Source organism: Macaca thibetana, chromosome 3 (genome assembly GCF_024542745.1).
Source record: "Macaca thibetana thibetana isolate TM-01 chromosome 3, ASM2454274v1, whole genome shotgun sequence".
Lineage (NCBI taxonomy): Eukaryota > Metazoa > Chordata > Mammalia > Primates > Cercopithecidae > Macaca > Macaca thibetana.
Genome location: NC_065580.1, coordinates 41832600 through 41856921, shown reverse-complemented (window position 1 = coordinate 41856921; position 24322 = coordinate 41832600). Strand labels below are relative to the sequence as shown.

General features: G+C 32.4%; 1 protein-coding gene across 2 annotated transcripts in view; it reads right to left on the bottom strand.

Moving 5' to 3' along the window:
* Nucleotides 1-334: 334 nt before the first annotated feature.
* Nucleotides 335-24322, bottom strand: part of ASZ1 (ankyrin repeat, SAM and basic leucine zipper domain containing 1) — a 64130-nt gene continuing 40142 nt past the window's right edge. Inside the window, exons 1-10 of one of the 2 annotated variants that reach the window (XM_050785108.1) lie at nt 22812-23269; nt 22164-22275; nt 21210-21344; nt 19461-19585; nt 18551-18626; nt 17492-17548; nt 16412-16521; nt 5095-5200; nt 3810-3923; nt 608-867 (exon numbers count right to left, since the gene is read on the bottom strand). In XM_050785108.1, coding sequence (XP_050641065.1) covers nt 715-867; nt 3810-3923; nt 5095-5200; nt 16412-16521; nt 17492-17548; nt 18551-18626; nt 19461-19585; nt 21210-21344; nt 22164-22268 — 981 coding nt within the window. In that variant the 5' untranslated portion in view covers nt 22269-22275; nt 22812-23269 and the 3' untranslated portion in view covers nt 608-714. Of the gene's footprint in view, nt 868-3809; nt 3924-5094; nt 5201-16411; nt 16522-17491; nt 17549-18550; nt 18627-19460; nt 19586-21209; nt 21345-22163; nt 22276-22811; nt 23270-24322 lie in introns of those variants that run through there. The other variant, XM_050785106.1, reaches the window with a different exon arrangement.

Sequence of the window (24322 nt, the reverse complement as noted above, 5' to 3'; positions counted from 1 at the left end):
ATAAATCTTACTTTAGATATGATAAATAATATGTCAAATGCCATTCACTTTAATAACATTTGTAAGAATGTTATATAGTATGTATGTTCCCCAAAGTATTTTACATAAAAAATTCCAATGTACTTTGTACTTTCAACACTAGTGTCTAATTTTTTGCTGTTTTAATTTGTATTTAAAATACTTTTCCTAAGGATTTAATCCACAATTCAAAACTTTTAACATTTTACCTTTATCCTTTGTATTTTCACAGATACTTTCAAAATTAGTAATTTCCTCATAATGTAATATAACAAAAAAACCAATAAAAATCCTTATTATGTAATAATGGAGGGGGAAAAAAGAAATAAAAGAAAGCTGTTAATTTATGAACACTTTACAAATTCTGTAAGATTCACTACGACAAATGAGCACACTTAAAAAAAGTCAAAGATATTAGATATAACTTTAATTTTGAATGTGATTTACATAAGATCAAACCAAAGAATTACTTATACTTTACTGCCTAATCAAAATTAACATAAACATAACAAATAGTATTTATAAGTCAAAGTAACAAATCACTTTTTAAAAGAAAAAATCTCTACATTGTCAAAATTTTTCCTATGGAATATTGGCAAAGAATGTAAAGTTATATTGTGCCACAAATAGTTAAAAGCAATGATTTTTGGATGGTTCAATAAGATGTGTATATATAACTTAAAACAAATATTTGGGTTATTTTCTCTGGAAAGTTAGCTTGCAAATGAAAAGAAGAAAACCGAATCCGCATACTGTAATAGCTGTCCTCTTCAAAATTCTACTATTCCATGTAGATACTTCTTCCCTTAATTGTATATGAGTTGGATCATTTTCCCGTTCATTTTGCAACTAATATTTGCATGGAAAAAGAAAAGAGTTATTGTATATTAATAAAAACATTTTGATTTTTAAAAATATCATAATATCCATGTTAATTCAATTCACTTGTTTAGATGTAGGCAACTCAAGATTCCCATGGAAGATTTAAAGTAAACATATATGTCTTGAAATACAGTCTTTCATTAGCATCCCATTACTGTAAATTATTAGTTTGCCATTAAAAATACATGCTGTCACAGATAATCACATTTTAAAATGGTGTTTTTATGTCATAAGACAAAGTAACTTTAAATTTAAAGTTTCTGTTTTACTTATAAGGAATGACAATTGATACTGATTTGCTTGTGTATTACATATCAATTAACATCTTACAAAAAAGTGAATCATTATTATAGCAAACCTAAAACATGAAATTTAGCAAAAACGAGAAGACCAGATGCTACTGGTAGAAACTTAATACTTTATTTAAATATAATTGCAGTAACAAATGTCAACAAAAACTTAAGTGGTTCTTTTAGTAATTCTCAGCAATGAAAGTACAGTACCCATTCAGTTTGTAAATTCCCACAGATACAAATTTCTTGCTCAAGAAGCTCCCTTCTCCCCTACCTACTGTGTGTGTGTGTGCCCACTCTGTGTGTTTCTGTGTGTGTGTTTCTGTGAGAGACAGAGAGAGAGAGGGAGAGAGAGAAAGAGAGAGAGAGAAGGGGGAAGTGAGAGAGAAAAGACTTAAAGAGGGAGGGCTGAGAGGAGAGAGATGGCTTTTGGGGGTGGGGCACGAGAGAAAATAAGCAGAAACCAAAGATCCTTGAAAGATAAAAAGAATCAGGCACATTTATAGAGTGATATTTACTAGAAACATCCTGTGCTGGAGTGATGACATAAATACTTTCAACATCAGCAGGAATAATGACTTCCAAATTCGACTGTGTAAATATTTAATTAAAAAGCTTGCAAAATTAATTTTAAATTTATAGCAGAAAACCAGACTCCAACGCCAACTCATTAATACCATATTCTTGGTCTAACTTCCAAATGGCTTCATTCAGCAACAGATTCCTTTTTGACACTGATGCTCCATTTACTGAATCCTGAGACAGTCATTCCTTTTATTAACCAATTACTTAGAATGACCCTTTCTGACAGGAGCCTGTCAGTGTGTTGGCTTGAAAGAGAGTGATGTGGTGTTAAAGTCTAGCCTTGACCTCTCCCACCCTCTCTCTTTGTTACCTCCATACACTTATCTGTGATAACTCATGTTTCTTAAAAAAAAAAAAATCCTTCGATTATTACTGGTAAACTCTGAAATAATATAAGCTTAACAGGCATCATAGCATATTTGCAAATCTGGAAGCCTTCATAATTCCCTAAATCAAAGCAGTCTTATGTTTGTTGAATGAATAAATGTCAGAGATAATACAATTTCTAAGATGCCTTTTTTCTTTGGAAAGAAATTATTTTCTACAAGAATTCTGAAACATGGTGCTCATTTCCCCATTTAAAATGTCCTTTCCCACCTATTATTTTGTATAACAGAATTTGCTTCACAACTTTCTTCTCACTTTAAAAGACTCCTTTTGGGCTGGGCGCAATGGTGCACACCTGTAATCTCAGCACACTGGAAGGCTGAGGCAGGAGGATCACTTGACCTCAGGAGTTTGAGACCAGCGTGGCTAGCATGGTGAAACTTCGTGTCTACTAAAAATACAAAAATTAGCTGGGCGTGGTGGTGCATGCCTATAGTCCCAGCTACTCAGGAGGCTGAGGCAGGAGAATCACTTGAATCTGGAAGGCAGAGGTTGCAGTGAGCCAAGATCGCGCCACTGCACTCCAGCCTGGGCAATGAATGCAGTGAGACTTGGTATCAAAAAGGGGGGGGGAAGACTCCTTTTGATTTAACACATTAATAGCTAGAATGACAATTTATTAATACTTGGAACATGTATAAAGTCTATTTTGAAGAAAAGAACTTTTTTGATAAAATATTAATGAAAATGTTAAATGAATTATGGGTTGAAGCTAAATAATGTATAATCTAACCTTCAAATCAGATATTTCACAAAAGCTTTATAGACATAAATTTATTAAACAGATCAAGAGCTCAGAAGTGAGCTCTCTGGTCGACTGGAAGTGTTTTTCTTTATTATCCATCTTCAACAAAGGTTCCCATTCCAACAGCTTAGATTTTGTTATAGCCATTTTTTTTCGAAGTGGAAAAATCACCTGTCCTTAAATACGGATATATATTATATATTTTTCTGTATGTGTGAAAAACCAGAACCAAAAAAGTCCATACTCTTTAGAAAACAGTTAAATTATAAAAATATTACAGAGAGTCTGGACAATCAAAGGGGTATTTCATCCACAATCCTGTTTCTTTAACAGAACCAATAAATACTTCATTTATTTTATCTGTACATTTACATGTAAGTAATAATGTACAAATATAATTTCGTATCTTTAACCAGCTGATATTTAATTTTCATTTTTTAACTGCTTATTATTATAACAATTGGTATAGCATAATTTATTAAGTTATTCTCCTAATATAGAATACTTATGGTACATATAATTTGGGATAAAATACTATCAAAAGATACAAATTTTTAATGGTACTTGGCACATCCTGCTAAACTGTTTTTGAAAGGGCTTGTGTTACCAGTCTCACATAAGAGTATCAGTTTGGTGAATTCTAACTAGAAATTGGTAGTGATACATTTTTCCCTGCTAATTGAAAAGATAAAAATGACACATTCTTCTTTTAGTATGTATTTCTTTAATGGCCAACAAAATCTGTTTCCTATGTATATTTCTTCCTTTGGAAACTATCCTTTTCCCCACTTGTCTAAGTGTTCCATTTGTTGCTCTTACCAGAATTGCTTCATGGTCTAACACCTTTTGCTGTAAATCATTTGCCTTCGTTTCCCCTCCTTTTAATGTTAAATATATACCTTTTGAATTAAGTCTTTTAATTTGCAGACTTCTTTACTCAAATCTTCAACATTATTAACCAATTCTTCACAAACTGAAGTAAAATTCCGGGGAGAAGCCCATTCCAGCGTTATCTGTTAATATTTTCAAAAGTTCAACAATAAATAATGGAAATAACTTCCCACAACTTTATATCCACAAAGATTATACAACATTCTTAAATATTAAATTATATAATTGATATATATACCAATTTTGTTGATATAGGATAAATATCAAAATTGTTTAGGATAAATACACCAAAAATAAGTAACTTTATAAAAATAATCAAATGAGCTTGCCAAATGCATTTCCTGAATATATGTATATATAACTTTCTATATGGAGATTAATATTAGTAATACCATTTATGATGAACAAATCAGTTCATGAAGGTTTTAAAAATGACACGATTCTCATATTAATTGATGTTATATAAAAATCACTGGAAAACAAGTGCATTAAAAAATTTTTACTCAGACAAACAGCTAAAACCTAATCACATGAAATAAGCTGCTTTTGCAGGCCACTTACACTTTTTCTTCCTTTTTTTTTGAGACAGTGTCTCGTCCCGTTGCCCAGGCTGGAGTGCAGTGGTGCAATCATGGCTCACTGCTGCCTCAACCTCTTGGGCTCAAGTGATCCTCCCACCTCAGCCTCCTGAGTAGCTAGGACCACAGGTGCATGCCATCATGCCCAGCTAATTTTCAGTTAGGACCAGAGGCACATGCCATCATGCACAGCTAATTTTAAAAAATTCTTTGTAGAGACAGGGTCTCACCATGTTGCTCAGGCTGGTCTCAAACTCCTGGCCTCAAGCAATTCTCCCACCTGGGCCTCCCAAAGTGTTGGGATTACAGATATGAGCCACCATGCCCGGCCACTTGCACTCTTCCTATTCTAAATTTATTTAAAAATTTTTTATTGATACAGTTTTTAAATAACACACTGTTTTGTTTCCATTTTCACTTGGGTCTCCTGTCACTTTATATTTTAAACAAGAACACATGGTAAATTCAATACATGGATCAGTTTAATTTTTGGTCTGACTCGTTTTCTTTTTCTTGAGGTAAGAATACAAAGTTTTAAAATTAGTATGTAATGAAATAATATTAAACAAATTGAGTTATTTAGATCTTACGTGATTTTGCAGAACAAATGATATAATTTTAGCAAATCAGTACTATTTATTGAATTATCATGAACTTATCTGGAATGTTCTTCAGTGTTCATACTTTTCTTCACTTAATAACTTTTGTAGAATACCTTTTGAGAATTTACAGGTAACTCAGTAATAATATTCTGTACAGCTGTTATTAAATGGCCACACTGTTTATTTAATTTGAGAAGAAAGTTGAGGAACTCATCACCACTAAAGAAAGGAAACCAACAAACAAGCAGGAATTACCAATAAGAGCAATTTATTTCATTCTACTAGGCTAGTTACTGAAAATCTAGTCATAAAATTAGATTCTTCCAAAAGAATTCATGGAACAGCTAATACAGATTAGGTACTGAAACAGGCACTGATTATAAAAGAAAAACAAACCTCCAATCCCGAGAATCTTAAAGTTCAGGATAAGATGCAGATATACAATTGCAGCTTTATTATTCACAGGAACACATGAAGGAGGAAGATAAAATAATATCTGAGTAGCTACTATGTGAAGACACTGCACTAGTTATTTTACATTTGTTATTTCTTTTGATTTTTCCTAACAACCCCTATAGAATAGATGTTGTTAATACTATTTTACAGTGAAGACATCTAAAATTCAGGGGGAATGAATTTAATATCACATGAGAAGGAGGAAGTAGGGAATTAGAAATGCTTTACAGAGATAATACTTGAATTGTGTCTGTGGTTGAAGAAAAAGTTTGCCAAGTAGGTAAGGAAGAGATTCTGGATAAAGAGAATAGCAGGTGCAAGACTACAAGGGTAAAGGTCAGTAAGGTGTAATTAAAACACAAATTATTGAAAAGTAGTAAGATAAAAGGCTGGATATAACCATTTATTAAAAGAACTTTTGTGTCAGCATAAGGAATTGAATTTTACCTTTCTGATGATGTAGAGTTACTAAGAGATTTTCAACAGGAAATTTGAAAATTAGACTTTTAAATGAGAATGTTTATTTGGAGAGTGGTGTGGATAAAAGGAACACAAAAATAGAAGCAGAATAATTAGGCGACTAACAGAGAAATGCATCCAAGAGATGATGAAGGAAAACTTAGACTAAGGATCTGGCAGTGGCAGTCTTACTGTGGGGAGGAGGGAGAGCAGTGGCTTGAGAAACCTTTAGGAGAATAAACTGAAAAACTTGGTGATGGATTGTATGTAATGGAAGAATCTATGATGATTCTCAGTTTTTTTGGTGTCCATGGAAGGCAGTGCCACCAAGCAAGGAATTGAATTTGGTGGTGGATGGTGGAGATAAAAGAAAACATTATGGCATAATAATTAAGAGCACAGGCTCTTGAGTCAAGAGTCAAGAGTCAATGTGAGTTTGGATTCATCTTCCACACTTACTAGCTTTATGATTTTGGGCAAGAATAATCTTAAGCCAAATGTTTTCGTATCTCTAGAATGGAGACAGCAGGACTCAAGAAGACAATGTACATAAAGTACCTAGGATTGTGTCTAGTACATAGCTGGTGTTCAAGTAAATGTAATTATGATGACTGCAATGGTGAGGAGACATGCAGGTGGCAACAACAAGTAAGTGGTAGAAAATGGGGGTCTTGCAAGGGTATTTATTCTGGGCTCTAAAGACTCATGAAGATAGATACAATTCAAAGTCGGTGAACCTCAATGGGAAAAAAATATGTCTTTATTTTCACTAACTTCTAGCCAAGATTCAGTCTTTCCTTGAATTGTGAAGGTAGCACAAACACAGTAGTATTAGAAATGTCTCCAATAGAAATCAAAACTATGATCATAAAGACGACCATAAGACATATTGTGAAGAAGGGAGAGTTGACAGGGGTGGAACAGAAAAGCCACTAAAGGAAATGTAGCCTGAGAAGTAGAAGAAAATCAGTAGTTAAGAATTGTTATGAATGACAATGAAGGGGATGGATTCAAAGGAGAAAAGATTAAGCACATTAAATAAGTATACTGATTTTGGTAATGAGAAAACACTGGTGACTAGATTAGCTTCAGTGGCAGAAGCCAATTTATAGTAGAAACAACAAAGAAACTTAACCCAACAGAAAAGTTGGTCAAGGCTATTAATAGGGAATTCAGAGAAAAAAAAAAAAAGAAACAAAATTTGAATGGATAATAAATGTGGGAATACAATAACCGTAAGATGCCACATCCTAGCAGAATGATAAAAATTAAGATCATTAATATCAAGAGTTGACAACTGTATTAGATGACCTTTCTGGGGAGTCCTTCAACAGTATCTACTGAAATAAAAATACACTAAAAACTACTATTATTGGACCAAAGGTAATTTGTGTGTATGTGTGTGTGTGTGTGTGTGACAGAGTTTCGCTCTGTTGCCCGGGCTAGAGTGCAGTGGCGCGAGGCTCACTGTAATCTCTGCTCCTGGGTTCAACTGATTCTCGTGCCTCAGCCACCTGAGTAGTTGGGATTACAGGTGTGCACCACCATGCCCAGCTACTTTTTGTATTTTTTAGTAGAGATGGGGTTTCACCAAGTTGGCCCAGCTGGCCTTGAACTCCTGGCCTCACGTGATCAACCTGCCTCAGCCTCCCAAAGTGATAAGATTATAGGCGTAAGCCACCATCCTAGCCCCCAAAGGGTACTTCTAAGCCCATACAGAAATTCTTATTTGTAGAAGTTCTGACTACATACTATACAAAGTTTCTTTCACACTATTTCTAGAAGGAAAGGTTATAAAAAGCAAGCAATGTCAGCCTCCAATGAAAATAACAGAAAACTTCTAAGATACAGTACTGGGATGTATATAGTATTTTCATTTAAGACAAGTCTTTTAGCTATTAGGTTGAAAAAATGAACAATTTCACTTTAACAGTTTTATAAAATACAAACTTTATAAACAAAATACATATAATCAGTGACTTAGAATAAAAAGTATCTGATGGTTGCTTTCAACAAGCAAACCTAAAATTAAAAAATGTAGGAAAACCCTTGTTCTGTTTAGCAATAAGTATTCATAAAACCATTTTCAAAAAATATGCAATTCTTCTTTATTCTATTTTCTTTCTGATCTTTACTCTAGAAAACACAGAACTTGGAGTATATGACACATTTCTGCCAAAGCAACAGCAGTGATTACTTGTATTTTGTTTCCGTGTACTATTTATATAAGTACACTTATAACTTAGATTTCAGTGTTCTTTAAATATTCCAATTTTATTTATCAAGAATAATTACGAAATGAGTAATTCACTAATGCCATATATATTTAATTTATGACCTCGAGGCAATTAAGATCCATTGAGAATTATCATTTGAATTATCAACTGATAGCAGGTATGTAATTTTAGATAGGTGATTCACAAATATATATGTGGAATATAAATTCATCAGTTCTTATTCTTAAGATAGTAAGAGTTCAAATAAACAAATTTTATTACTAGCAAAATTAGTCTTAATGAATGAAAGGAAAATATATACCTTTCTTGTGACATATAATTTTCAGAGCCACTGAATATGGATGGACAAATTGTACAAAACAAAACTCTACAGAGTGCCATTCACACTATGTGAATGGTGTGTCTCCATCACAGCTGCACAGTATATGACCTATACAACTTTACATGGCAGGCCTGATAACTTTGTGCTTATTTAAAAAATTCAAAATAAGCAGATATGACACAGGTATAGTAGACTGTATTATTTGATCAAATTCTCATGTCTTTTCTACTGAGCTAACTACTACCAGTTCCCTGACCCCTGTCAGGGGACTATAATTCATGCCCCAGGGGCATGAGGCCTGACCACATGACTTGCTTTAGCAAATAAAATATGATTGGAAGTTACTGTGTAACTTTTGAACAGAAGCTTCAAGAGCCACTGAATGATCCTGCCATCTTTCTCTTCTTTCCCATGAGAGCAGTATGTCCCAGGTTGAGACTGTTCCTCCAGCCTACTCTCAGAATGACAAGATCACTGTTGCTGACCCATGATACAGATGATCAGGAAACACAGTTTGTTGTTATAAGTGACTGACATTTAGAAATTATTTGTTACTACAGCATAACATAGTATAAGCAAACTAAAACAACAGGCCATTTAAAAACTCTGAAGTCAAGTACTAAGATAAAATTTATACTTTAAATAAAGGTATTATAAACAAAGGTATTATGTGCTCATTGTAGAATATCTGAAAAAAATTAAAATCGTCAACAATCTTACCACTCAAAGACAATGACTAGTACTATTTTCTCTCAGAATATATTTTTATAATACACATTTTCTTCCAGTGTTTTTCCTATGGATATATATAACTGACATTGCTTCACATGACCTTTTATATTGTGCCTTTTATAATTATCATGAGTATTTTCCCATGATGTTAAGTTTCAAAATAATTTTAATGATGAAAAAATAATTATATTGATGCAATGGAATTTAACCATTTTCCTGATGTTCAGTATTTAGAGTTTCAAATTTTAGAATGTTTATAAATAATAGGGGTGAACAATACACTTTTACATAAAATCTTAACATCTATATAGATTTTTTGGGGTGGAGCAGTTTTCTTGATGGACATAGCTTTGAGATGCTTTTGACACCTTCAAGTGGATGTCAGTTAGCTCAGACAAAGAGTCTAAACAGGAACAGTTAAAAATTTCAAATGTGAATGAAAACTTATTATTTCTGTTCAAAATATCTAAAATTAGCAACAGAATGGATATTACAATTTTAAATTGCACTCTTTATTTTTTTAAGAGAGTCTTGCTATGTTGCCCAGGCTGGCCTTGAACTTCTGGGCTCAAGTTATCCTCCTGCCTCTCAAGTAGATGAGACTACAGGCACACCCCACTGCATTTGCTTTAAATTGCATACTTTAATTCTGCAAACATACTAAGGCAGAAAAAAGTAAGTGCAGTGTCTGTATGCATTGTTGTAACAGATTATTTTAGAAGATTTTGACACACAGAAGAAAACTATCTTAAAATAAATCAGTAAATTGTTGAAGTCACATTACTAGGAGATTATAATCAATCAGTTCAACTTTTCCTGCTGTTAGTTTTCTTATGACTTAATGACTGATTTCTTCTTTAAAGAATGACTTTGAACAAATGGTAAGTAAAACCTTTTCCGTAACAGCATGTAAACAAAGTCTGTGATTTAATAACAGGGTCAAATTCCTGGAATATATGTCTGCCAGTTTTATTTTTTTAAAAAAATTCAGTAGCTTTTTATAAGTGAACCATTCAGGATTCTGTACATTCTTTACATTTATTAAATCCCGTAAAGTAAATTCATATAGGCAACCCTGCCATCATACAAATAAGTTACATAAAAACATTTAATTTGTAACTCAGTCATTTAGAACTTAGAATATTTCTTCATAGAAACAATAATGAAGAAAAGCAAGAAAATGAACAATGATATTTAAGAAGGTGTGCTGATTTTTAAGTCCTCACAACTGAAATCCTTCACAATGCATTTAAATATTTAAGAATTATTAAGTTATTCTGAAACAATGATGAGGCATTATTTTAAATACAGATCTTGCTGTAATGAGATATATTAAGGAAGAAGAATGGAAAAATGGGAATAGGGAATTTTAATATGGGGAATATTTATAATTTAAGCTGTATAATAAAGTTTTTAAGAAATTAGGATCATCTATATTATTTTCTGGAATACTTCTCTGAACTCCAAAATAATGTGGAAATCTATTGTTTGTATGTTTAATTAATGTTTATCATAATTACAATATTAGTTTTAGACAGACTATACTAGTGATAATATCACTGCATTTACAAGTATAGTATAGGATATTATAATTCATTAACTCATTTATCCATGTATTCAATAAAATCTTGCTATACAGTCATGTCCCAGGCAATGGATAACACGGTTAATATATACACCAAGCTCCTTAGGTCATTCTGATAACGTAGCCAGGTAAGGAAATCACTAGCATAAATCATGGTTATGAACCCTAATATGTTTTAAAAGCATATATATAGAAACCAAGTCTCTACTAACATGTAAGGTACTTTTATGTTAGCTATGTAATCCTCATTTGTAAAATTATTTTAGGGAAAAAATCAAACTGGAATACGTTGAAATAAAAAACAGTATTTGTATTATCAGTAGAAAACTAAAATGATTGTGATACTCTTAAATTAACTAAAAAAGAAAACTTAGAAAATAATACTAAGCTAGTATTAAAAGTAAGATTACAGGAAACTGAGGAAATAGAAAAAATATTTGTGAAGATTTCTTACAGGGAACTTGTATGTACTTTTAAAAGCTCTAGAGGCAAAAAATTTGATTTGTCCTCTGTACAGGCATTATTCCTATTCTTAGTCCCTGTGGTAATGGTTACTTTTGAACTCATATGAAACCAAAAGAAAGAAAGGAAGAGAGTTTCCTAAGCAATAAAAAAATAGAAAGAATGAGTTAAGAGAAGCTTACATGAGCAAGAGATTGGGTAAAATGTAATTAACCTGACCAACTGCAATGAGAGGTAGAAGGTGGGGAAAAACATTTGGTGCACAAATCCTCAAAGTTGGGGAGAGAAAGCCATTGTAAAAGAAAAAAGAATTTCATAGGCTGGTTATAAGGTAGTGTTGCTAAGTGACATAATTTCAAAATTATCTAGTTGGTGGAATGAAAACAATTATTATAGGTTATTTCGGATTATAAAATCTAGGGGAAAATTACTGAAAAGACAATCATATAATCTAAAAGGCAGAAGAGGCCTTACAGGGTTTGTATTCTATGCTATGGTTAAATTCTTTCCATAAGCAAAAACCTCTAGAAGTAGCTATTATGTACAATAAAACTGTTACCTTATTTATTCTGGACATTATACTTCTATTAATGCAGCCTAACAGTGCTGGCTTTCCATGACTAGTCATGTGACACTTTAACCTAAACTGAGTTAATAATAAACTTAAAAACTCTTAGTGATTCTTCATGTATATTAAGTCCCATCCTATAGTAATATAGTTAATCTTGGACTTTCCATTTATCCTTATTAAAGTTAACCCTATTAATTTTGGGGAGATTTGCTTCAACCTGCCAAAGCCTTTAAAATCTTAATTCTCTGTATCTCCTCCATCTAGCCACCAGTCACATGTAGCTATTGAACCCCTGAAATCATAGAGTATATTCTCAGACTATAACAGAATCAAACTGGAAATCGATAACAGAAAAATCTCCAAACGTGGACATTAAACACCATACACCATGGGTTATTTAGATAATCCATGGGTCAAAGAGGAAGTCTCGAAGAAAATAAAAATATACATAGAAGTGAATGAAAATGATCACACAGCGTATCACAATTTGTGGAATGCAACTAAAGCAGTGCTGAAAGGGAAATGTAAAAGACTAAATGTTTACATAAGAAAAGAAAGTCTCAAAAATGATCTAGATTTCTGCCTCAAGAATCTAGAAAAAGAGCAAAATAAATTCAAAGTAAGCAGAAGGAAGAAAACAGTAAGAATCACAGCAGAAATCAATGACACTAAAAGCAAGAACAATACAGAAAAGTTACTGAAACAAAAGAGCAGGTTCTTTGGAAAAACAAATGCGTAAACCTCTAGCAAGATTAACAGAGATAAAAAAAGAAAAGATGGAAATCACCAATATCAAGAATGAAATGGGATATTATAACAGATCCTACAGTCATTCAAAGAATAGCTGGAAATACTAGGGGCAACTTTTGGCTTCATCAATTAGAAAAAATGAACCAATTCCTTGAAAAACCACACATTACCAAAACTCAGCTAAAGTAAAATAGATATAACTTGAATAATCCTATGACCATTAAATAAATCAAATTGTAATTTAAAAGCTTCCCCCACAAAATATTCAGGCCCAGATGGTTTCACTGGAGAAATCTACAGAATGTTTAAAGAAGAATTAATGTCAATTCTACACAATCTTTTACAGAAAATAAAAGGAGAGGGAATAAGTCCCAATTCCTTTTGTGAGGCCAGTGTTGTCCTGATACCAAAACCAGACAAAACGCAAAAAAGAAACTTACAGAGCAATATTCCTCATGAACTTAGATACAAAAATTCTTAGCAAAATACTGGCAAATCAAATCCAACAATGCATAAAAAGAATAATAACCCACAGCCACATGGGATTAATCCAGGTATGCAAGGTTGGTTCAATAGTTAAAAATCTAACAAAGTAACCATATCAACAGGCTAAAGAAAAAAGTCATATGGTCATATCATTTGGGATAGAAAAAGCATTTGAAAAAATTCAACAACCATTCATGATAAAAACTTTCAGAAAAATGAATAGAGCATAACTTCCCCAATATCATAAAGAGAATCTACAAAAAAACCTATAGCTAACATCACAGTTAATTAATACTAAAAAAGTGGATGGTTTTCTTCTGAGATTGGGAAGAAGGTAAGAATGTCCACTATCTACAACTCCTATCCAACATAATATTGGAAGTCTTACCCACTGCCATGAGGGAAGAAAAAAGGCATACAAATGTGAAAGGAAAAAATTAACCTTTTTTTGCAGACTACATGATTATCTACATAGAAAATCTCAAACATTCTACAAAAAACCTCCTACAACTAATATCTGAGTTCAGTAAGGCTGAAATGTACTGTCAAGACACAAAAATCAATTGCTCATGGAAACAAATAAAAAGATAAATACCATTGGCAATTGCGCCAAAGAAAACAAAATACTTAGGTATACATCTAACAAAATATGCATGAAATCTGTATGATGAAAATGACAAAATGCTGATGAAAGAAAACAAAGAAGGTCAGAAATGGTGGCTCAGGTTTGTAATCCCATTACTTAGGGAGCCAAGGTGGGAGGATCACTTGAACTTAGGAGTTTGAGACCAGCTGTGGCAACAAAGTGGAAACCCTGTCTCTACAAAAAATTTTAAAAATTAGCCAGGCATGGCGGTACATGCCAGTGGTCTCACCTACTCAGGAGGCTGAGGCGGGAGGATCACCTGAACCCAGGAATTCGAGGTTGCAATGATCCATCATTGTGCCATTGCTCTCCAAACTGGGTGACAGGGTGAGACCCGGTCCCAAAAAATATATTTTAAAAAAGAAAACCTAAAACTTTTAGAGATATATGTGTTTATGAATTAGTATAATTGACATAACTGTCAATTATACCTAAATTAATCAATAGGATTCATACAATTACCACCACAATCTCAGAAAGTTTTTTTTTTGTAGAAAAAGCTTTACATAGAAAAGCTTTATCTAAAATGTATATGGAAAGAAAAAGGCTCTAGAATAGCCAAGATGATTTTGAAAAAGAACAAAATGAGAGGAATCACTCTTCCTGATATAAAGGCTTACCATATAGTTAAGAGTAATCAAGACGTGGTACTTTCAGAGGGATAGACATATAAGGAACCCAGAATAGAGAACCCAGATTATACCCACACAAATATGCCCAATTAATTTTTGACAAATAATCAAAAGCAATTCAATGGGCGAGGAACAGCCTTTTCAATAAACAGTGCTAGAGCAATTATCCATCCCCTGGTAAAAAAAAAAAAAAAAAAAAGAACCTCGGCCTAAACCTCATAACATTACAAAAATGAACTCTCAAAATGTATCATGGACTTAAATGTAAAACTATAAAACTTCTATGAAAAAAGCATAGGAGAAAATCTTTGAGACCTAATTTCTTAAACTGTTATTTAACTTGATACTAAAAATATACCAAAAGTAATGTTCTATAAAGGGAAAATCTGGTAACTTAGACCTCATCAAAATAAAAGTTTTTGCTCTGTGAAAGACCCCATTAAGAGGATGAAAAGAAAAATTACAGAGTTGGGAAAAATATTTACAAATCACATATTCAACAAAAGATTTGAATGTAGATAACTCCTAAAACTCAACATTAAAAAACAATTAATCTAACATAAAATTGGCAAAAGATACTGTTAGAATTTCACCACAAAAAGTACACATATGGCAAATAAGATATAAAAAGCTGTTTACATCATTAGCCATTAGTAAGTGCAAGTAAAAACATAACAAGCTATTACTATATACCCATCAGAAATGGCTAAAAAATATCATGCTAACACCAAATGCTGGGGAGGATGGAGAGCAAACTGGATTACTCATACACTTGCTGGAAATATAACAGTATTGTCATTCTGGAAAACAGTTGGACAGTTTTAAAATACACTAAATATGCAACCACCGTACAACCTAACAATTGTCCTCTTCAGCATTTATCCCAAAGAAAGAAAATGTATTTTCTAATAGACTCTTGTAGATGAATGTTCATAGCAGTTTTATTTGGAATAGCTAAAAACTAAAATCTATTCAAATGTTCTTCAATGGATAAATGGTTAAACAAACTGTAGTATATACATACCATGGAATACTACTCAGCAATAAAAAGGAATGAACTATTGTACTGATACATGCAACAACTTTGATGAACCTCAAGAAAATTAGGATGATTGAAAAAAGTTAATCTCAAAAGGATTTATACTGTATGATTCTATTTATATAATATTCATGAAATAACATCATTAAAAAAATGGAGAACAAATTATTGGTCACTAGGGGTTGGTATGGGGAGAAGGTTAGACGTGGCTATAAAGGGGTAGTGTGAGAGAGCCCTGTGTTAAGTACATTGAACACGGAAGTAGTTACATGAAGCCATAAATGTGATAAAATTATATATATACACACACACAGATGAGTGCATAACTCACAAAATATGAGTAAGCTCTATGGGTCGTACCAATGTAAATTTTCTAGTTTTGATATTGTCCTACAGTTATAAAAGATACTAATACTGGGCAAAACTAGGGAAAGAATGCATGGGACTTCCCTGTGTATCTCTTTGAAATATCCCAAGAATCTATATTTCAAAAAATTTTAAAAAATCACTTATTGCTGTATAATATATTAATAAAATCAAATATTATTTTCAAAATAGATTTGGGATTATTAATAACCATTGCTTGACAAGTTTTTAATATTGGAAATGAAGTTTATATTTTGGTAACATAATTTCTTATACAGTAAGGCTGAAAATAGAACTGAGCTACCTAAGAAATGTTTTCTTATTGACCTAAGTGAAAATATTACTTTGAATTTTCAATTTAACCTCTAAAATGATTTTTAAAGGTATACTATAAAAAAGTATGGGATTGTTTATAAGGTTCAATTTAGCAAGATGCAATGAAAAAATAAAACAAAAATATTTCTATGTGAGTTAACAAGAAGACACATTGTTTGCTTCTTGGTAAATGACTTTATAAAAATTGACTTTACAAAGCACATCCAATTTCAGAACACAGTATCTTCCAAAATCTATTACCCTGGGAAAATGATCATATCAAGTAAAATGACTCAGACATTATGAAAATTAAACTAAAAAAGAACAATTTGTTCTTAACACTATTAATGTAAACAAATAAGTTAATTTTACCTGATTTCTAACTTTATCTCTTCAGATAACTCTCCAAATTGTATCTCTTCTACCTGTAGTTCTTTAAGAGCAGCCAGAATTTTCTGCTGGTCTTTACTGGTAATTCCATTCTAAGCAGAAATAGTTTTAAGGTACAGTAAATTAGTTAGACTTGAATAATTTAAAACTCAAAATCACTGAAGATGTTTTCTTACTTGATGAATTCACAACTTGAAAAAATAGGCATACAGTGGAAAAATAACACATTTCTAAAATAATATATGTTTTTCTTATAACTGTGATTGATGTTAGTTACAGCATTAAAATATTTAGATATATAATAACTATAGCCAATTTTTTTGCAATACATAACAACTATGATGGACTCCCAAAACAAATTACTAGAACTTAATATTTGTAATACTTCAAAAAACACAGTAAAACGAAATTGCCTTCAAATTTTCATTTAAAAATCAGTGATAAATGAGAATCAAGTCCTATCTTTGTTTGTATTCTACCTTTAGTGTTAAACTAAATTTTCTATACTGGAGTTAGCTTTGTAGTATGCTTATTTATTTTTAGTGATATTAAAAATTTCAAGTTTCCCATGTGGTCATGCACTCAGATCATTGCTTTTTACATATCCTATTTATCAAGGTGTCTCTAACACATCCCACAGCTATATGTTATTAGGTAATACTAGATGGCAAAATAAAAGGTCTCAATAGTTTTGAGAACCAAACAAAAGGCTTGGGAGACATATGTTAATACCCATATACATAGAAAAACAATCTCTTATTTGTAAGTGCCCCAGTTTACAAATCTATTTCACATTTGAAACTGAAGGATCAGTTTTAGTTCAGATGTCATGACAATCTGAAAAAAAAAAACAAACAACCCAAACTCTAAGTCATTACGTGTTCTTAAAGTAACTTAACACTAACACAAGACTTTAGATATGGTTATGCGTAATCATATCTAATCAAGGACACAGTAAAAGAGCAATCTTTTGTCCGTAGCCCTAGTATTTTAAAGAGAAAAGGATCCATAATTTTAAAAACATCAAACAATATATCAGGAATTTCTGAAACTGATACTAACCTTTGTAAATTCATCTTCCCTCATGGTCAAAAGGTGTCTTAACGTTATATCCCTTTCCTGTATAAAAGGAAAAAAAAGGCCACCTTTCCATATAATTAAAATAGTAGAAGGAGAAGTAGGCAAGTGTTCATAAGCTAGTTACTTGCTTCACTCTCAAGCAAATTCCAGTTTTCTAGAGGGAACAGGATATGTAGATATAGAACTATAATATTAAGTAGACAGTAATGAGTATCATAATAACTATTCACCTAAAAAGTATAAACATAGCTAGGTTTTCAGATTCAAATGATTACTATTCATATTTGCTTACATTAAAAGAAAAGCAGTTCTATAAAATTTGGCAGAAATGATGTTTTATGAATATTTTAAATTTCTGACTGTATCACATTAAACCATCATGTAGTTTTATTCAAGATTTCTCCAAATAGGGAGACATTTGAAGATTATACAATGAAGCCCAACTCTGAAATATTTTAACAGAATGTGCACACTCCAAAGAGGAGTCTATCTTAAATAGCGCTTTACTGCTTCAGTATCCCCACCTAGCCGATAATAACTGTCATGGACTCAAACCCCATAATGTATGCTTAAAACACCCAGACAGTCCTTGGCATATGATCTGATTTAACCTTCATGACAACCCTACACTAGGTATTATTATCCTTATGAAGCAAATGAGATATGTAAGTCACATATTTCAGTGATTAAACATCAGAGCAAGAATCTGATACCAGGTGTGTTTGGTTTAATATCATGCTCTTCCAATATTCTACTCATGAAGATGAGCAACTACAGAAACAAACTAAGGGCTCAGGTGTATATGAAGGTTAGACAATGGGTAAAAACTGTTTAATTTCAGATTCTAATTTATGAAAATTTCTAGAATAATACATTTTTGAAATGTTTGTTTCAAATTTAAAATCGGGATGTACTACAAATTACGGAGAAAAGTGAATAGGCAGTTATTTATAGACATGTTTATGAATTAATATCTAATGTTACAGTAACCAACAAACTAACATATATGCATAACTCACTGTAGGTTATATAAGATCTTACCTTTAGTAAATCTGTCATATGTTCAAGTCCAATACCATGTAAAAATACTTCCAGATCTCCAAATGCTGTATATGAACTGTATACATTTATAGCAATGTCAATTTCAGAACAGACTATAAATGCACAAATAAATATATATTTATATTGCAAGAGAATACGAATAATGATGAATTCATGTAGCATATATGTGCAATCTGCACACCAGACCTATGCTATATCAAAGGAATGAGTAAGGTTTTGTGACTGAAGGTGTATGAGGAGTATAACTCATCTTTCCCCAAAATGAAAATATATGTCAGTATGTACACCTTGTGAAATTTCTGCACATAAAAATCTCCTCAGCCTGGCACAGTGGCATACACCTGTAGTCCAAGCTACTTGGGAGGCTGTGGTGGGAGAACTGCTTGAGCCCAGGTGTTTGAGGCAAAAAAACCCACAAAAAACGGGGGGGGGGGAACCACACCTCTTTAATTGCAGTAAGTAAAATGTAAATAACTTTAAATGGGGTAAGGAGATAATTATTTTTGGCCATGTACTGAACAGCAGTGTTCTGGGGGGGAAAGTGTATGTTTAATTTTAGCATATAAAATTAGAACTGTACTAAAAATAGTTAGAAAACAAGGTGTAATACTGTTTGAACACTAATATAATTTCAGAACATTTAAAAATAGATTTTATTGTTGATATCGTACTTCAAGTTTACATTTAAAGTTATTATCATTAGTGTTAGTACATAAAAATGATAAAAATTTTCTAAAATTCTGGAGAACATTAAAATCCCAGACATTTAAAAATGCTTGTAAACATTTAAAATACCATATATTTTAAATAAGTCACCACATTTACTACAGTAAAATATACACAAGTTTTACTTATAGGTATTCTGTTGAACTAAAACATGCTATATTACCTAAAAATGTGATCTTTTTCTCTATCAGAATCTGTTGTCAATATTTTACAAATAGTGTCTTCTTTAGTTAGCTGTTGAAGTTTTCCTTCCAATGGATTTAAAGTAAAAGAAAGTAAGTTGAAGATCTGAAAAAAGTTAACATCATTCAAATATAATTAACATTGCATACTATAACTTAGAGTTAAAAGAAACCAAACATACGATTATCTCATATCCAGAAAGGAAATTTTAGCAAGTAAGTGGGACAGAAGTTTCACAATTTACTACCCTGATAACAACTTTAAAAAATTGATACATCACAGTTGTACATATTTTGGGGGGTACATGTGATATTTTGATACACATATACAATGTATAATAAACAAATCAGGGTAATTGGGATATCAGGTAAGTGCTTCCTTGACCTATAATAATAATCAGAAAAGAAAAAAGTACATCTAATTCAAAATAGTAAAAATTAAAGTAAGATAGTAATTACTATTTTTGGTAAGATCTATAGCAAAACTAAAAATTCCATTTGGATAAATGACTCAGATTAAATATTAAGATAGTACTTTGAAAACATTGCTAAGTGGGAAGAGAGTAATGCGCGTGACTAAATGTATACAAATCCTAACTGAACACCTCAAAAATACATGGTGACATTCCTGAGTTTTAAAATCTAACTTCTTAGGAAGTCAAGGTTATATCATGTAATCAGCCAAAATACAAGATCAAATCTCATTTCAATAAATGATTTATGACTCAAAATAACCTTTGATGTTCATAAACTTCTTATGTCAAGTTTGGTGTCATCTACTCTACATTTAACAATGTAATAAAATAATTTTAAGTTTTTGAATTTTCAAAGTTTAGAAGAAAAATGGTAAATTCCTTTTTGAAGTTCTACAGGGCTTTAGTGATTACTGTTTACCCTATAATAATTCTGAAAATATTAGAATAATACTTGGAAAATGATAGCCATGTTTATCAGACTGCTTAAAAGGTTAGAGGAAGTTACTTTATATGCAGTAAATGTGGCTTGGTTTGATGATTACATGACGGAATCTTTGGAATTTTACATGCTTTCAAATTCAGGAACTCAGTGTTACAAACTCCCGGACTAAACAACTTAGTTTTATTATTGTACTATATTTGATCCTTGCTTACAAGTTACAGACTTGTGGCTACAGCTTTAATCTTCAGACCAAAAGTTTATATTGATAAAGTAATTTAATGTATGGCAAGTATTTATTATTGAGCTTAACATCTAAATGATAGATTATACATCCAGGTATATTATCACTTTATCGTATGCCCTGTCACACATATAAGAGTAAATGTTGCTTAAATAATTTAATTTTTAAATTTTTTAATATATTAATTAAACTTACAAAAGAATGTTTTAGTTACAAGTTCAAACTGGCATTTTACTAGCTTTCACTCAATAACTTAAAATTCTGGACCAGTTTGAAATGTTTAAATAGTATATTACAATTTTATTCCTGGGGCCAGAATAAGATTTTATTACTCTTTTATAGAGCTTTTAAATTACTGTATTATAAGTGCCTCTTGTTTCACAGAAGATGAATACTCTAGCAAAATAAAGTTCTCATTACCTGGCTGGAGGAAAGATACATATTTAAACATTTAATAATTGCCAGATACACTATAATTACCCTTGTAAATTCTAACAAATTAATAAAAAAGTTCTACAAATGATAATGTGACATGCCACAAAAAATAAGTTTAATATGTACAGAAGGATACCTCATGATGTTTGTTTCTTTTTGCAATCTCACTTGGCATCTTTCCATCTTTGGTTTGTAGCATTTTATTAGCTCCAAGTTCAAGCAACTTCAAAACTATATTTTTATGACCCTGACGTGCTGCCCATGTTAAAGCCTGTAAGTGGGGGGAAAAAGAAGATTGTTTAAAGAGAAGGAGTGTATATGAGACAGACAGGAAAAGTTTTTAACAGTATTTATGACACAATAAAAAAGAGAACATAGTTAATTAATAGAATGATGCAATCTCTTGATTTTACAACATAATGTAAACATATTTCCAAAGTTGTAATTGCAAAGCTGACTGCAAAGCTCATTGATTTTTTAAAACCAGTGTTTTATACAATTAACTGATGTTATGGAATAAAAGGATTTATTTGCCAATCACCAGTTTTCTACAAAAAAGAATTCTTAGGTATATTTTAGAGCCCAGATTTTGCTGTGTGTTACAATTTTTTTTTTAATCAAGAGTAAGGACTAAGAGAGTCAATTAATTCCTCTTTTTTTGAGATGGAGTTTCACTCTTGTTGCACTTCAGCCTGAAGTGCAGTGGTATGATCTCGGCTTACTGCAACCTCTGTCTCCTGGGCTCAAGCGATTCTCCAGGCTCAGCCTCCTGAGTAGCTGGGATTAAAGGCGCGTGCCACCATGCCTGGCTAATTTTTTGTATTTTTAGGAGAGACCGGGTTTCACCATGTTGGCCAGGCTGGTCTCAAACTCCTAACCTCAGGTGATCTGCCCGCCTTGGCCTCCCAAAGTGCAAGGATTACAGGCGTCAGCCACCATGCCAGCCTTTTATTTCAACTGTTGCTTTTTTTCACCAGATAGCAATTATATTCCAGCCCTTTTGTAATTATTACTTCTTAAAACTCTTTTTTTAAAATGGATTACTGATAATAACAGAAACAAAAAGAAACATTGTAAAAATGTTTCTCACAGTGTAACCATTCTCATCCTGGGTATTAACTTCTGCTCCATGAGCAACAAGGAGAGCAACAACCTGGGTGTGACCATCTCGAGCAGCATACATGATTGGGGTCATAAGTCTCCTAAGGAGGAGGAAGAAAGGAAACATTTGTGTTAATGCTGCCATTAATCTCTCATTTTCATTAATTTAACCATACACAATACCACCAGTACTACTTTGAAAATAAAGAAAAAGAAATGAAAGCTTTTGCTAAATCAGGTGATTTAAAAATCCAATCTTCCTGCAAATAAGTACAAGTGAAAGAGATGACACTTTTAAAGTGCTGAATGCTTACACAGCACCCTCTAGTGAATAAATGTATTAAAAAATACATGAAATAAGCCATGCTTTCTACTATGAAGTCTCACTAATATACATATTCATCTAGAAAATTATCAGAGTACCCACACTATGCTTCTGCTAGGAATATAGTAATGAGTGACACAAACAAGGTCCCTGCCCTCAAAGGATTTGCTAATACTAAATGCTTATTACATTTTATTTAGAGGATTGCTGAAACAAAAATGTAAATTTAAAAACTTTATTCCTTTATGTATTCTATTATGATTCTACTTTAGTTTGAGACTGAAAGAATTTTATTCTGACCGGGAGACTTACTGTATGTAATCAGAAAAGAGATAAGTCCAATAGATTAACCAGCTTAATATTCTCTTAAGAGTACTTTCTGGGAGAGGATAGTGGTTTCTCTGTAGTTTATCATTTCCCAAAATTAGAGATTCAATCCTTCTACTCCTGGAAGTTAGTCAGCTTCTGGGCCTCTTCCAAGGACACCAGATTTTATCAGCTCTACTTGGGCTGAACATAACATCATGGTCTGTTTTAAAGGAGGTCTGAGATTCTGAGTCCATTTTTCCTGAGTTGTCCTCAAGATCTGATTTATACACAAAGAACTTTGGAAAAGAAAAATAAATAATTTCAGAGCTCCATGTTTTGATCTTACCAAGAAAGTTTTTATTGGTTATTCACATTACATATACAACCTACAAATAGACTATTTCTCTGTAAGGCTTGTTAGCATAAGGTATACCCTGAAATCTGATCACTTCACACCAATGTCCTTATTAGCACAAAGCAATTCCTATATATTTGTTTCTTCTATTTCATGGTATATTATAATTTGAATGTTTTATGTGAAATTATATGCTAAGGCAGTTGTATAACATTGCCTCCTCTACCTTGAATATCTCTTACATAGTGGCTTCATTAGATAGACAATCTTTATGAAGTAAAGATTGAATTTCCTAGATAACTTAAGCAAACGTAAAAAATTATATACAACTTGCCAGGTGTGGTGGCTCCTGCCTGTAATCTTAGCACTTGGGGGGCTGAGGTGGGTGGATTGCTTGACTCCAGGAGTTCGAGACAACAGAGCAAAGCCCCGCCTCTACCTCTACTTAAAATTAAAAAAAAAAAAAAAGTTAGCTGGGTGTGGTCGTGCACACCTGTAATCCCAGCTACTTCAGAGGTGGGAGAATCACCTGAGCCTGGGAGGTCAAGGCTTCAGTGAGCCAAGATCATGCCATTGCACTCCAGTCTAGGCAACCAGAGTGAGACCCTGTCTCACAGCAACAACAACAACAACAACAAAGCCACAAAAAACCCCCACATACACACACGCATGACAACAACAAATTATTTGAATTAACTAACCATTCTAATTCAAATTCTTCATTACATCTAAGTCCAAACCATTGATGTCTCATCTCCACTGCACTTACCCCTATAATAACCCAAATCGGCTCCTCTCAGTCTTCCCTATTTCATGAAGCCACCATTAACCACATTACTCAGGCTTAAGACTAGGCATAGTTCATGACTCTTCTCTGTCATTCCGAGTACAAGTCATTGGCAGCTCCTATTAGCCCTACCTTCATAATCTGCTTCTGATCACTTCTCTTCACCTCATTAGCTTCTGATCACTTCTCTTCACCTTCATAATCTGCTTCTGATCACTTCTCTTCACCTCATTAGCCACTGCAGTGGTCCAAGACAACATCATCTTTCTCTGACTTATATTATTGCCATAGCCTTGTAACTCCTCTTCATGCTTCTATTCCTGGCCACTTACAATTTGTCTTTGAAAATGCCAAGATCTCCCCTTTGCAGGA